General features: G+C 39.9%; 1 protein-coding gene across 4 annotated transcripts in view; it reads left to right on the top strand.

The window, feature by feature from the left end:
• Positions 1-11,946, top strand: part of MYO10 (myosin X) — a 159,826-nt gene extending 147,880 nt beyond the window's left edge. For all 4 annotated transcript variants that reach the window (XM_086898248.1, XM_086898241.1, XM_086898253.1 and 1 more), the window contains 10 exons: positions 130-324; positions 1,418-1,575; positions 2,864-2,987; positions 3,954-4,251; positions 4,961-5,168; positions 5,719-5,855; positions 6,664-6,784; positions 9,199-9,651; positions 10,014-10,205; positions 10,484-11,946. In XM_086898248.1, the coding sequence (XP_086754374.1) occupies positions 130-324; positions 1,418-1,575; positions 2,864-2,987; positions 3,954-4,251; positions 4,961-5,168; positions 5,719-5,855; positions 6,664-6,784; positions 9,199-9,651; positions 10,014-10,205; positions 10,484-10,594 (1,997 nt within the window). In that variant the 3' untranslated portion in view covers positions 10,595-11,946. The remainder of the gene's footprint in view (positions 1-129; positions 325-1,417; positions 1,576-2,863; positions 2,988-3,953; positions 4,252-4,960; positions 5,169-5,718; positions 5,856-6,663; positions 6,785-9,198; positions 9,652-10,013; positions 10,206-10,483) is intronic.
• The last annotated feature ends 3,957 nt before the right edge of the window (positions 11,947-15,903 follow it).

Below are 15,903 nucleotides of genomic sequence, written 5' to 3'. Positions count from 1 at the left end.
CGTGAACTTATCAATTCACACAATGTTTTTGTTGTTGTTGTTGAAAATATACAACTAACTTGTAGCAACCTACTTTTGTCTAACTCTGCTCAAGAAAAAGAGGTGTGATTCAAATTGTGTCCTTAACAGGGTGGCTACACAAGGAAGTCAAGAACAACCCAAAGATGTCCTCATTAAAACTAAAGAAGCGTTGGTTTGTTTTGACGCACAATTCTTTGGACTACTACAAGAGTTCAGAGAAAAATGCTTTGAAATTGGGTACACTGGTCCTGAACAGCCTCTGCTCAGTGGTCCCACCTGATGAAAAAATCTTCAAAGAGACGGGTAATTCTTTGCTCTTGTTCAAGTATGCCTTCTGTCTTTCTAGCTAGTAATGACATACTATTATACTTAAAACAATGCATAAGAATATTTTAAATGGATTATTATGGGTGCAGTTCCATGAACAAATCAGTTCCCATTTAACTGAAGTGTTCTACAGGGAATTACTGGATGAAAAACAAAGGTAATATATAGAGGAGTAAAATTTGTTCTCACCAACATTCAAATTTTCACAGACTGACACTGCTGCCAAGTTAGTGTGAATGCTTGTGCTTACACGTCAAAGACCTGGGGAAAGACATGGGTAGCACTCTCCTCATACATTATTTTATGTGCTGAGGAACTATGAGGGCCAGTATTGGAGCAGGTATAGGGAGAGATGCAGAGCAGGAGTCCAGTTTGTGGTAAACTACAAATACTGCACCTGAGTCAGCTCCACTGTTCACTTTCAGAACTGGTTTTCAACTCAGAAGCGTCTGTTTGCAAATGAGAAGCAACTGTTGACAGTCCTGTCATCTCATTAGGGTCACTGACACTTCAAAGAGGCTTTCACTAGAGAAAGATGAAACACATTTCCTTTTACTGAATGTGTTTCAGAAAAAGCCTATACAATGATGCAGAGAGAGAATTTGAACTGAAATGCTCTTCCTTTCATAGTTTCCACTTCACTGGTGGAAAATTAAAGACAGAGGAGGTAGTTTGTGCTTTATGTCTGTTTGTGCATGTGCCACAGACTATGAAAGGCTCTCGTGTACAAAGCAAATCTGTCTCAGATTTTCCTGTTACAGACAGGACTGGAGAAGTAGGGCCCACAAGCTACAAGGACCTAAGAGTATTCCACAGTATTTAACAGTGTTGTCTTACAGTGATTTTTACTAAGATTACTGGGTAAAGCAGGGGGCTGTATGATGCATTTTTGTAGTCTGAGGGTACTCCTAGGTTTCTTTACAGGAGAAAATCCCCTTTAATACCACAGTATCTTTATTATGATATTTAGTAACTCGCACAACTTTAGCTCCTGAAAGGCTGCCAGCATGGTCTGGGATGCAGCAGTGGGTGTCTGCTTGTCTGATGACCAGTTTTGCTGTTGTGCCAGGTTACTGGAATGTGACCGTGTATGGACGCAAGCACTGTTACCGTCTCTATACGAAATTGCTTAATGAGGCAACCCGCTGGTCAAGTGCCATCCAGAATGTGATTGACACAAAGGCACCCATTGATACTCCAACTCAGCAGCTTATTCAGGATATTAAGGTAGGCACAAGTAGGATGGCGTGGGGTGAGTAAGAATGGTTCCTTAAATATTTATTTTGGCTTTGCTATATTGGGTAATAAAGCAGAAAATTATGTTTTAATTATACAGTGACATGGACTAAAATTCTGAAACCTGAATGTATTCTCTGACCTGATAAAGGAATTTCTGTCTAAACAGCAGAAGAGCAAACTTTGAAGTGCAGCTTGGAGGGCAGGAGGGATAACTTTTTTCCATTAAAACAGTAACAAGTTTTACTGGTTTGTGTAACTTGACAGACATGGCTACACCTGGCAATAGAGCACATTGTGCAGGTTCATGAGTTACCTGACATGTTTGGCTCAGTCCACAGTGAGCAACACACCAGGATTTGGACTAAACAGTTCTTCTGACTCTTTTTTTTTTTGTCATTATGGTCTTTTTTTTTTTTATGGTAGCATGGGCTAAGCATCTCATATCTCTGTGTGATGAGAAAAACGTTCAATTTTTGCTTACTGTTTTATGATTTCATTGGGGACAGTGCATGCACAGCCAGAGAATGTCCTTCTGGAGATTTTTGCTGATGTGCATTTATGAGAGAGGAGTATGATTCTCACAAGAGACCCAAGAAATAGGCAAGAGGGGAGAACTGCTACTGATCTTTTCCCTTAGAGAAAACACCTCTTCCCTCATGGAAAAGAGGTATTAAGTTCTCGGTTCCAAGATTATGAATGCTATTCTTCAGAGCAGGAGAAATATATGGAATTCAGGACTGATAGAAGGCAGTAATCAGACGTGTCAAACTTGGCCTAAGAAGAACAGTAAGAGCAGTATTTGGATGTCAGAGTGGATGCACCAGGTTTACAGCAGCACTTTGGACTATTTTGTTTGGTAGCTGGTGCAGTTTTTAACTGAAAGGCCAATTAGTTATGCTGGAGAAATACTTTTAAATTAAACTTGAATACAGATGTCATATTTCCCATTATGAATTATTGGAGTAAAATTAATATAAAATGAAAACACACTTCAAAAATTGTTATGGTACTTCATTTTGGTGTCCTGCAGTTCTGCTGTAGTTTGGTTTTCTTACTGCACAGATAAAGTGAGCCTATCCAAGGCCTGAGGTTAGCAGGTACTGAGCATTCATAGCCCACAGCATGCCATGGCAGCCACAGCATTCACAACTGGATTTCGCACCAAATACTGTTGGTTACACTGATTGCTCAGTTTTTATAACCAACTTAAGGGCACAAAGCATTGCATTATTCTTAAAGCTGGACCCCAAATCCTGTTTTTTTCTTACCCCAATAGGAAAACTGCCTAAATGCTGATGTCGTTGAACAGATTTATAAGAGGAATCCTATTCTCCGTTACACTCATCATCCATTGCACTCACCTTTACTACCACTGCCATATGGGGACATCAATCTAAACTGTAAGTTTTCCAATAATAGAGCCACTTTTCCTTATGAAAGACTAAAACAGAGGATAGAATTTTTAAGTCTAAAATGAAGTAATGGTGGCAAAATACATGTTGTTAGTACAAATAGACAAGTTTCTCTGTTCTCTTTTGAGAATAGCAGTTTGCCTTGCATAGAGCCATGCGCTTGCAGTGTTCCTACAAGAATGTTACAGAAGGGAAGGTTGCTATTGCTGTCAGCAATACAGCTAAGAAGACTGAGTTTGGAAAGTCTTGCGCTGAAGTAAGCAACTTAACCTGATTCACTCAGTCTCCTTGAATCATATTCTCCCCCTCATATTATTGTTGCTTCCTACCCCATGTGGGAAGGTGCAACAGCCACAGCTTCCAATTGACAGGTGTATGTTTTATCAGATGTGATAGGAAGCCTTATTTATGGGAAATAACATTTATGATTGTACATGGTTTTAAAAAGTAATGCTTTGTTTAGTCCTGAAATTAGTGTAATCATCTCTTTTAATCTTCTTGATTCCAACACTAATTTAGAAGTCTCTTTTGAATGAGTGGTTCAGAGCTATTGATGATTGTGAACTTAGTGTCCTTAAAAAGGATTTGGTTATCTTAGTTTACAACTGCATATTAAACAAGATATTACACAAGGTTCATCCTTGGGAGGAGGGTAGGAGGTTACTGTGGAGTGTGATATGCACAGTCCGCAGTGTGACTTGCTCTGAGAGAAAAACTCTCCATCACAAAAAACAATCAATCAAAATACACCTTTTCATTTATTAAATTTGGAACAAATCTCAATAGAAAATTAGCTCATAAAATGAGTTTGAATCATACATTTGAAATGGAAAATAGAGATTCTAGTATCCTGCATAACAAGGGTCACAGAGTAGCATTAAGCAATTTCCACATTAAATGCTGTTTCTTTCATATCTCAGTCTATGCACGTTTCTCCTAATATTTCTTTCATAGTGCTGAAAGACAAAGGCTACACAACTCTTCAGGATGAAGCCATCAAGATATTTAATTCTTTACAGCAGCTGGAGTCTATGTCTGATCCCATCCCTATAATCCAAGGTATCCTCCAAACAGGACATGATTTACGACCTCTCCGAGATGAGCTCTACTGTCAGCTCATCAAGCAAACCAATAAAGTGCCTAACCCTGGGAGCGTGGGGAACCTCTATAGCTGGCAAATACTTACCTGCATGAGTTGCACATTTCTGCCCAGTCGCAGCATCCTCAAATATCTCAAGTTTCATCTCAAAAGGTGAGAACCTTTGATCTACTAAAGCACCACAACTTGTAATAGTGTTTAGATATCTAGAAGTGAGACTTAAAGATGTATTCACTTAGCCAATGTGACATGCCAAACAGTGAATCTAAAAAGAAAATGTTATAGGAAAAGTGTGTGTGAGCTGGTCTGGATGGAATTACACACTCTTGAAGAATCATGCAAAATGCCACAGAGTTGAATCAACAGTTTGGTAATGTTGGCAAAAGGGGCGCTTCTGGTAACTGTGTAAATTTAAATGACTTTCAGCCCATATCCCCATGTGCCATTCTCAACTGTCCAAACCAACCTGTTAAAAATTCTTCATCTGTTTACCTTATTTTATGAGATATGCATCATGCATGTAAAAGAACAGTGTCATAATTAAAGATGTATTTGTGGTACAAACCTATGATTGCAAATCTGATTTTAAAGTATTAGTGAACATTAAATAATAATAAATCATTGTTGACAGTTCCACATTAACCAGAATGTGGAGTTCCTCTTGTTGTGATGCAATGAAGGAATGCAGAGTTTGTTATTAGGAAAGTTAGTCCACCAGCAAACTCAATCATTTAAAAGCTTTGTCTGTACTTTGAGTATGTGAATTAAATAGTGGATTTCTGGATACAGAAATACTCTCAGTGGGAAAAAATAAGCAAACTTCACAGCCTGGCAGCTTAAAGTAATAAGCTTTGTCTCACAGGGTTCGTGACCAGTTTCCAGGAACTGAAATGGAGAAATACGCACTTTTTACTTACGAATCTCTGAGGAAAACCAAATGCAGAGAGTTTGTGCCATCACGAGATGAAATAGAAGCATTGATTGGCAGGCAGGAGATGACATCCACAGTTTATTGCCATGGTGGGGGCTCCTGTAAGATTACAATCAACTCACACACTACAGCTGGAGAGGTGAGAAGTGGTGACAGAATGTCTTTGGAACAAAATCAGTGTGTCCCTTTACATGCCAGTCCCAGGCAGTGTTACACTTTGGAAGCACTGGGGTCTCTGCCAGTCTCTCCAGGAAGGAAAGGCTGACAGTGCTGTCCCTCCCCACAGTATGTTCTGGAGAAATCCCTGCCATAAAAACTGACTTTGTGCTGCAGAGGATTACCCAACTGTAGTTCCTTCTTACAGGAAGACTAAGCAATTAGGCAGAGAGCATTACTGGAGAAACTTTAGTAGACATTGGTGTGTATGAAAGCCAAGCTTCTTCACAAAACTGGAAGACTCTTGCTGAGTTGGTGAAATACAGGGGGCTATATCTGGCCAAGAGATAGCACATATCTATTCTGAAAGAGTAAAAATTACAGTGGAATTTGATAATTAATAATGCTGAGGAGGATAAGTTAATAACATTTTTAGCCTAATGTAAAACCTAGCTCTATTTTTTTTCTAAGTGTCTTACTCTGTGGTACTGTTTTTCTATGCTGTGTTTTTTTCATGTGCTGTTTTTCATTAGGTGGTTGAAAAGTTAATTCGTGGCTTGGCCATGGAGGATAGCAGAAATATGTTTGCTTTGTTTGAGTACAATGGAACTACTGATAAAGCAATTGAAAGCAGAACCATTGTAGCTGATGTCTTGGCAAAGTTTGAAAAGTGAGTGTACCTCTCCTCTCTTCACTATAATAAATAGCAATTAAATAAATTTCCAATGTCAGTAATGCTGAATCTTCTCTTTGACTTGCTTTTTTTGTAATGATGCAGCTGAATTACACATGGGCCATTTCTAGAACACAAGGATTTCTTTTTTAGTTTCTTAAAAGACTTAACAACCACCTCTCCACTTGTGTTGGTTTTCCTTTGTCCTGACACCAGTTAAGTAATATTTCTCATCACTATTTCCACATTTTCTTTTCCACTACTACAAATTTTTCCACCATTACTGTCAACGTGGCTGTGACAACTGACCTCAAGGCAGTCACTGCCATTCTGACTGTTATCTAATTTCACATGGAAGTCACCACAGTATAGCTCACAACATTTCTCTTAGCATTAAATTGAAACCACCCATAGCACTGTAGTAGGAAAACGTAATACAAGCCTAAATACATTTGTCATCCTTACTTTTTATGCATAGCAATCAGCCCCCTTTATTCACATAAAAACAGAGAAAAAAAGAATGTTTTAAGTGTTGTGCAGTTCTATAACAGGACTAAATAATGTTGCTTTTATTAACACCTTTAGACTTACCTAAAAATCAACATTTATTAAGAGAATATGGGTGAGAAACTGTTGACTTGAGAACTGAGTCAACATTTGTCCTTGATTTTGTTGCAGGCTCTAACAACAGACACACATAAAGCAAAGTTCAGCTGATGCCTTGCTTAGATTCCACAGGTGGTAATTTAGAAGAGAGTTTAATTTCACAGATCTGATCTCTCTCCCTCTTAACACAATGATGCAGGCTTGCTGCCACTGCTGAAGCTGGGGAGATGCACTGGAAGTTCTACTTCAAGCTCTACTGCTTCCTGGACACCGAAAACGTCCCAAAAGACAGCGTGGAATTTGCCTTTATGTTTGAGCAGGTAAAGAACAAAGTTCCTGTTTTGAGGCACTTTTTTAAGAGGAGGAAAAAAAAGCAAGAGATCTAGGCAGCACAGAGAGAGTTTTGATTTTGCTTCTGTTCAACTAAATGCACTACTACTCAAACATCAAAAGCAAAGGAACTGTTTCATTGGTCAAAATAGGCCTAACCTGACATAAGTGAAGCACATATGATTTCTCTAGTGTTATGTTTCTTACTACTGCATTACTTGTCAGTTGCTTTCTGTATAGTGGTAGAAAAATAGATAACTGGATCTAAGCTGCATAAAAAGAGTAATACTTGCTTTTAATTTTCCTCTTCTTAAATCATTTTCTGAAGAAATTACAAGAAATAAAGTGATAAAAAGTGTAACTGGCAACAAATTAATTAATAAGAGACTCCTGCTGGCAGCTGTAGAGAAATAATTGAGCAATAGCCTTTTATCTTTTAAAAAACTGATTGTTTCATAGGTACCGTAGCATAATAGTCCAGTCTCAGCAGTAACAGTAAGATAGCTATGATGAACAAAAACCCACTTAGTGAACATGCTGATCTCAGAATGAGGCTACGCTGCAAAACATAAAATAAGTTAAATTGATTTCTAATGAAAATTAAATGCATCAGCAGCTGGATTTCTGTTGTATCAGTCCCTGCAGTTACTCAGAAACTCACAGATGGCATTTATTACTGTTGATTGATCTTCTCCTATACTTCTACTATATTGCAAATGATTAAAAATCCTTCCAGTAGTCAGCTTCTTTCAGTGAGCACTAGACACAGATAGAGATCTCTGTGTAGGGTTAAGATTTCTCTTTGCAACACCAAGACACTGACATTCTGTTGGTGAGCAAGATGATGTGATCAAGAACTGACGTACCGCAATTTTCATACATATACGGGTTTTCCCCATCTACATCTTCCCTGTAACAGAATATTTCTTCCTTGTTCAGTTTATGTTTTAAGGGACCATATTACATCACAAGTCTACCAAAAGTCTCCTTCCAGAGTCTACTGCTGTAGTTCAGTCCAGAACTGTTTATTGTTGGCTGAAGGCTCTGGGCAATAGGTTGCCTTGGCTGGGCTTAGAAACACGGCCATTCTGTCTGTCTGTTGTTACTTCTAGAACAGTCACCCAGTGCTTCTGTTTGGGATGAAGTTCAGACATCAAGAAGAAAGTCTATGAGAACTCTGCATCCAATCTGCTACATTACATTATTGGTTTAAGAGGCAGATTCAGGCAGTTTTCTGTGTGAACAGCTAAAACAAGCGCATTTGCTGAGGGAGATTTTTTTTTGTGTAGCATTCTGTGCTGACTAGTGTTTAGCCAAATACTTTATGTCTTTCCAAAACCAGTAGTATTTGTTATGAAGGATGGCATTCAATCCCTACCAGCAATACTACAGCAGTAGCTTGTGAGGTAACATTACATTCTAATGTAATGTAACATCAATTCTGTTCTTTTCTCTAATTATCAGCTTTTGATGTCAGTCATCAACTTTTTTCAGACAATTATGAAAATTCCCTTCTGTCATCAGTTTTAACTCTGCAGTCTCCATTATTTTAAAGTCTGAATCCTGTTATAATCATAAGGTGCTGAAGAAAATATTTTAGTTCTTCCTCATTAAAATACTGTCCTTCCATTTCTAAAAGACAACTCTTTCTTCTGCATGTGTACAATCTCAGGTAAAACATTTCCATGTTTAAAGGCACATTTTGTACACTTAAACTAACTAGTTGTTGCTGACCTGTGAATTATCTCTGTGTGTTTACTAAACTTGCAATTCCTGGATCTCCAGACTCAGTGCATGTTTGTTTCCTCTACTAGTGTCATATGAAAAAACCTAGCTGCTGCACATTTTCACAGGTCTGAAAGGTATAGAGCTGGGATTTTGAAGAGTCTTCTTGGTTCAGAATGCTGGTTCAGAATCAGCTGATGCTACAGAGCACTGTAATATGTAGATGCACTAACTTGATTTGGGACCCAGTGAGGATGTACTGTTTCCCCTTAGCAAAATTACAAAGCTGTTGTAGAGTTTGGCTTGCTTAGCTGGAAACATCAGTTTTCACAGCCAGATTATTGATAGCAGTAAAACAAAACTGGAGACCCATTTCTTCCTAATGCCCTTGAACAAAGATGGCTTCTCCTCAATCAGATGTTCAAATCCTGGTTTTTTTCCCCTTTAAATCTTATTTTCTTTTTTCATAGTTCAGTTACTCTTAGATATGGGAGTTCAATAAAAGCTGTCCTAGTAAAAGTAATTCCCATTTAGCAGGTTCCTCAGTTGCTTTGCCATTCTTCTGGTAAACTGACTCTTATCCCACTTAAGTTTGCCTGGGAGTAAATCTACTCCCCTTGTTTCTCATACTTCTTTCAAATGCTGCTTTATAAAGAAGTACCTTTTTTCCCCTTGATAGGCTCATGAAGCAGTGATTAAAGGACATTATCCTGCTCCTGAGGAAACCCTCCAGGTCCTTGCAGCTTTGCGTCTTCAGTACCTTCAGGGAGATTACACTGTGCACACTACCATACCAGAACTGGAGGAAGTCTATCCTTTGCAAAAGCTGAAGTCTAGGATTACACAGTCGACCAAAACATTTACTGCATCAGAGAAGGCCGAGAAGAAACGAGCCAGCTTTCTTGAAGGAACACTGCGGAGGAGTTTCCGCAGTGGCTCTGTCAGCAAACAGAAGGTTGAGGAGGATCAGATGTTAGACATGTGGGTCAAAGAGGAAATCTCAGCTTCCAGGACTAGTATTATTGACAAATGGAAAAAACTTCAGAGGATGAATCAGGAGCAGGCCATGGCAAAGTACATGGCTTTGATTAAGGAATGGCCTGGCTATGGTTCAACACTCTTTGATGTTGAGGTAAGACCATATGAACATTCAAACTACAGCTTACACTGTATAGGTGATGATTTCCTTCCAGAGCAGTGAAACCATAAATACAGTATCACAGTGCTCAGAAAGCTGATGTAATAAACTTTGAGCTATTAAAAGCCTGCTCCCACTGGCAAGCACTGTGGCTATTTAAATCCACCAGTTAACCGTAGAGGGACAGAATGCTATTCTGAAAGGTTGAAAACAAGTATAAGAAGTATAAAAAGCTACATTTAAAGAGGGATAAGCAATAGGCACTTTTTAACAAATGGTTACAGACAAAAACATCAACAGTAAGTAGTGTGGCTCCCACTGTTCCCCTTGCTGTTAATTTACATTTTTTTCTCTAGTGTAAAGAAGGGGGATTCCCACAGGAGTTGTGGCTCGGAGTCAGTGCTGATGCAGTTTCTGTCTACAAGCGTGGGGAAGGCAGGCCTCTGGAGGTGTTCCAGTATGAACATATCTTGTCATTTGGTGCTCCGCTTGCCAACACCTACAAGATCGTGGTGGATGAAAGAGAACTGCTTTTTGAAACTAGCGAGGTAAGTGCAAGGTAGTTTTGTTATTGTGGTCTTCCTGTTCTGATATCCCGGCCACGTAGCAATTCAACTAATGGCTGTAAATGTTAGAGATTTTTTCAAGGTCCCTGTAAAGCTAAAGGAAAGACAGAATGACATGGATAGAAGTGCTGAGTAATTTTATTTGTTTAGCTGCAAAAGGGTTTTGTTGAAAGCTTGACAGTTTTCTATTGTTTGTGTCCAAAGAAATTCATTCAATACTGTTACCTTACTAAGAACTGTGCTGTTCATGCTCTTGGCAGGTGGTCGACATTGCAAAGCTGATGAAAGCGTACATCAGCATGATCGTGAAAAAACGCTACAGCACCTCTCGATCCGTGAGCAGTCATGGAAGTCAGGGCAGCTCCAGGTGAAAACAGAACCACTTCTGCTGTGCCCTAAATAGAATATATCACTCCTTGGCCTCAGAACAACCTGGGGACATTGATTGATCACCTTTGTTCACAAGCTAACCAAGAACCAGAGTTTCAACAGAAAATATCTTCAAACAATGTTTCAGAAAGACCGCAGGGAGGCAGGGGAAGATCAGCTGAAATAGTCATATACTAGAACTGCTGGCTCATTCAAAACTTTTGAAAGCATTATTACCTTCAGTTCATGTAACAAATGCCTTAAGACTCGATCCACTGCAATACAAGCAGTAATAAGTGCCTTACAATATTAAGCCTAACTTGTATTGACCTAAAATTGCTGATAAAAGTCAAGAGGATTTCCTTTGTCCTTTCAGAACACTGAAAACAAAGTTATATTCATCCATTCTGCACTAATCTACTGGCCTGTACACAGGTGGGAAGGGGGAGGGAAGAAGAGCAAGGTATATTTTTTTGGAGTGCTGCTGGCAGCTTTCCTGATGGATGCCAACACTTTGTTTCCCCTTGCTTCCATGGATGTGCACATTGTGCATGCATATTTGAGATGTCAGTAAAATTTGACAAATTTTATTCTGTATTTCACAAGTCTTTTGAAGCAAAGGGAATAAGTATGTGCAATGGTGTAAACAGTCTTTCTGTACATTTTAATAGTTCAGAGTTATAGTTGTTACAATTGTATGGTTACTTTATAAGCAGTTTTATTAACAAGTAAATTCCAAAATTTTCATACATTGATTTTACTTTTGCAAATATGTATTACCATATAAGTAGCAGAAGTCTGCATTCTGTATCTGCTGTATGATAAAGAGAGATGTAGCTGAGAATATTTATAGATTACCTTAATATGGAAATAGTTATCAGTTCAATTCTCCATAATGTCAGCTGAAGTTTTTAATATTAATTTTTTCTTTGAAAGATATCACTGTTTTATACTTCTGGCTGGACTCTTCAACCCAGACCAACTGCCAAAGGCCAGAGCCCTTCAGGGTTGACTAGAGAAGGCAACGTTATACAATGCAACTGCTTTAATACAGAGTTCTTTATTTTACCTGGTTGCCTGATGAAGGTTCTTGACAGTACCCTGTAAATAAATTGGGGAATATCAGCTAATAATAATTTGATTTTGGACTTTTATTTTTGTACAGAAATACTGTAATATAAGGCAAAACTTTGTTCAAAGGTATCTTTTTGTCCACAGCAAAAAAAAAAAAAAAAAGAAAAAAAGAAAAAAAAGAAACCTGAAAAACCTTACTGTTTTTAAAAACCTCAGCCTTTAAGGAACCATGTCTACTTACTGGGAAAAAAAAGTCCAGCAATAAAGAAAATATGTCTAATGTACTCTGTTTCTATTTCCTACTGAGTCAGACTTGCAACAAAACCCTAATTTCCTGTCTTCTCAGGAGACAAGCCTACAGCACAAGCTACATATATGTCTGTGTGTGCTTGTGCTTGGAAAGGTGCCTGTGCTGTGTGTTGTTCCGGGACAGGTACCCTTGTCCACACCAAGTGTCTTTACACAACATAGAGGGAAGGACTGCTGAGCAATTCCATGCCACAGGGAATGTGCAAGTGAAGCTTTTGCTGTTTATGTAGCCCTGATGGCTTGTTCTTATTAGCCAGCCAGATCATGGCAGTGCAGCATGCTGTACACAGCCTTTGTAGACTACAAGGCTTGATCTGAGAAATCCTCCACCCTCCTCCCACTGCCAGATACTTCTAGTCACTCCATCTGTGACTAGAAGTATCTGGCAGTAACCTCAGTCCCTAAAGGTTTGCTAAATCACACTACTAATTTCATATCCTCACCCTCCCAGAAAAGGTGAACTTAATTTAAGGAAGACAAGAAGAATGAAAGAAACTATAACTTCAGTATACACACACACAGTATCTGAGACTGACTTTATTTTTTTATTTTTTTTTAATTTTTCCCACATGCAAGTTATTTAGAAAGAATTTAGCTGCTCCTAGAAAGGCATCCTTGGAATGGCATAATTTATACATTTCAGACAGAACAGCAAAAAAAGTTCCATTTTGCCTGTGTGTAAACATGCTCAGAGAAGTCCCTGTACATCATCATAACCAGTAATTGGTTAACAACCCAGGAATACACAAGATGACACTCTTGTACAGCATCACAGTCTTGAGGAGCAGACACCACTACCTGATTCATTTGCCTCCTGACTGACTTCTGGATGCTCTCAGCCATTGGGTGGGATGTTTGCTCTTGTTCAGTACACAGAAGTGCTGTCACTACATCACTGTAATTAAGAGTTTCTCTTCATTCATGCTAAGTTGATCAACCTGCCGTGCAAATCTTAGTCCCATAACTGTTACTGAGGCAGAGAGAAAAAAATTCATAATTGTCAATACTCAGCAAATGCACATATTTTCAAAATAAATATAGCATAATAGACACACCTGAGTCTGGAAGTGGAATGATGGTCCATGCCCTTGGAATTGACCCCAGTTGTGGAACTGCCACTTACTCCTCTCTGTAAGATGGTGGTGGTTACCCCAGGTGGCTACACCAACACTGTCAAAAACCCTCTGGGAGCACACATTGGGTTCCCACAGCCTTGGACTGCACCTAGTGGAATACAGCCACACGGAGGAGAGCCCAGGAACCTACCAGCCAGGCACCCTGCAAGAGCACAAGGCTGGGCAGAAACCATGCAGTCAGGTCTGGGAATAGTGTCAGCTGCAAGGGAAATAAAATTGTATAGCTTCATCTTAGTATGCCCTTAAATCACAAAATTGCAGAATGCTTTGTGTTGGGAGGGACCTTAAGATCATTTAATTCCAATTCCTTTGCTGTGGACAGGGACACCTTCCACTAGCCCAGGTTGCTCAGGGCTCCATCCAGTCTGGCCTTGGCCACTTCCAGATATGGGGCATGCACCAGTTCTCTGGGCAGCCTGTGCCAGAGCCTTACCACCCACACAGTAAAGAATTTCTAATATCTAATGTAAACCTACCCTCTCTCAGCTTGAAGAAATTCCCCATTGCTCTACATGCCTTTATAAGAACTCCTGTTCCAGCTCTCTTGTAGTCCCCTTTAGGTACTGGAAGGCTGCTCTAAAGCCTCCCTGGGACCTTTACCAGGTAGAACAACCCCAAATCTCTCAGCCTGTCTTCATAAAAGAGGTGCTCCATCCCTTTAATCATCTTTGTGGCTCTCCCCTGGACTTAGCTGGCCATGCCTCAATTCCTCCTACATCTTCAGACTTCTGTCTAGCACTTGCCCTGTGCCTCAAAATACAATACGACCATTTGTCAGGGTGCCAGAATTCTTAATAAACTTAATTACAGAAGCTATGCAGAGGAAATTGCTTCACCCCAGAAGTGTTGCAACAGAAAGCAAGGTTTGAAGCCCCACATTTCTGAGGCATTACATGTACCCACAGGTCTGCACCAGCTCAAATGCCCAACACAGGCACACTACAGTGCTGCCAGTCATGTTGACCCAAGAAACATGGCCAGAACAGTGTCTGCTTTTTCAGTGCTGGCAGACTCTTTCTCACAACACATGCCCTCGACATCATTTACGACTCTGTGAAGTAAGTACAAAAGCGTACCAACCACAAATGACAGCACTGTCCTGAATAAAACTTATTCTTTGTGCAGCTCAGCCCTAGAAAGTCACTGCATTTCACTCCACAACCTCTCATTACATCACAACAGACACAAGGCCTTTGGTGCAGTACAAAAACTGCTCATGCCACGACAGCCATGGGAAGACAGCAGAAGAGGGCAGCAGCGATCCAAAGAAGTGAACTATATACCGAGTGGTTCCACCTGTAGTATGAATTTACCTGGTCTCTATCAAGTTGGGGTAGGAGAGGGAACAGGGAGGGAATCTTCTCATTATTTTGTTCTCCACCTGTCACAAACAACTGTCTCAGGTCGCTCAGAGAATCACCAGCTAAAAACCAGCAAAAGCAGGTTTGATACTAAAGTGAAAGCGTGACAAAATTTGTTCAAAGGTTTGCCCTACTGTTTACTATAGGGTTAAAGCACACAGAAAAATTGAACTAAAATATGAAATCAATCAATCTAAATCTAAAATCTACCAAAAGTAACTTACATGGAGGCTGGGGATAGAAAAAGGGGAAGAATGGGAAAGGGTAAGAATAAAAAGGAATGAGGGAGACCCACCTATTGAGTCACAAGGTTCAGAGTGGACCCTTTTGCCAAACTTAGTCCCAGAAATGACCAATGGTTTACCCTAAAGGTTTAAACCATACTTAACAGCACTTAATTGATAGCCTAGTTCTTTAACAAAAGTCTACAGAATTTACTACAAGCATGACAGTAACTCATAGGCCTAACTTATTAATCTAACATATTTAAGAATCTAAGGGACCAATATTCATCGTAAATTTTCTGTGGTATGTTCACACTTGCACCCACACAGACCTAAATGAGTATGTACCTGTGAAAAATTCCCCTTGAGTTCAGCTCATGTTGGATGCTTTTGTATCTTTTCAAGGGGAGAAGGGTTGAACCTCAACCAGTGGTTGGGGATCATCCAAGGTCTGTCAGTGTCTCCAAGTATTGCAAATCTGAGAGTCCACTGGCCCTGAGAGGCCTCCTCCTCCCTCCTCCTCCTCTTCAGAAGGAGGCTGATGATTGTAGCCCACTCTGGTCCTGGAGAGTTCACGAGGTCTCACTTAGGACTGATATTTATAGGGTTGCAGGAGAGCTGGCTCAAGTCATAGTAATTTTCCATCCTGGCAGCAATTCAGGTCAGTAATTTCTTTGAAGGTTTCTTAACAAAAACACTGTTCCACTTGGGTTGTTATTCAGGCAAGAAAAAAAATTTTCTAAGGGTGTTTGTTAAAAAGCAAGAGCCCATCAGACAGCCCAGATTCATGGGAACAGTGTTTCTGACGAGCTCAAAAGGGGATTAGCCCAGGTGTTATTTCCTTTTTCTTGCATACAAATTCATTTTTCCTTTGCTCCCTGACACCCACACATATCTCCTTGGGCAGACAGGAATCACACTCCTGATAATTACCAGCTGACCAACAATAAGTGTGACAAGAACAGGGACAGACCAAGACTTGCCAGAGGTTTAGGAAAGATGAGAACCAGAGTGACCAATCTAGTAGCAAAAGGAGGCTTAAGAGGGGACGCCTGAATTAAGCATAAGCTGACAAAACCACACCCACTCCACAGCCAACCTCACTGCAATTACAGAGATGTGGTGGGAGAGTTCCCACAGCAGAATGTTGCCATGAAGGGCTTCACAACTGTTTAGGAGAGACAGACTGGGAATGCATGGTGGTGGA

Source organism: Cyanistes caeruleus, chromosome 1 (genome assembly GCF_971803275.1).
Source record: "Cyanistes caeruleus chromosome 1, bCyaCae1.hap1.1, whole genome shotgun sequence".
NCBI lineage: Eukaryota > Metazoa > Chordata > Aves > Passeriformes > Paridae > Cyanistes > Cyanistes caeruleus.
Note: the sequence above shows the minus strand (reverse complement) of the source record. Positions and strands in the feature narration are given on the sequence as shown.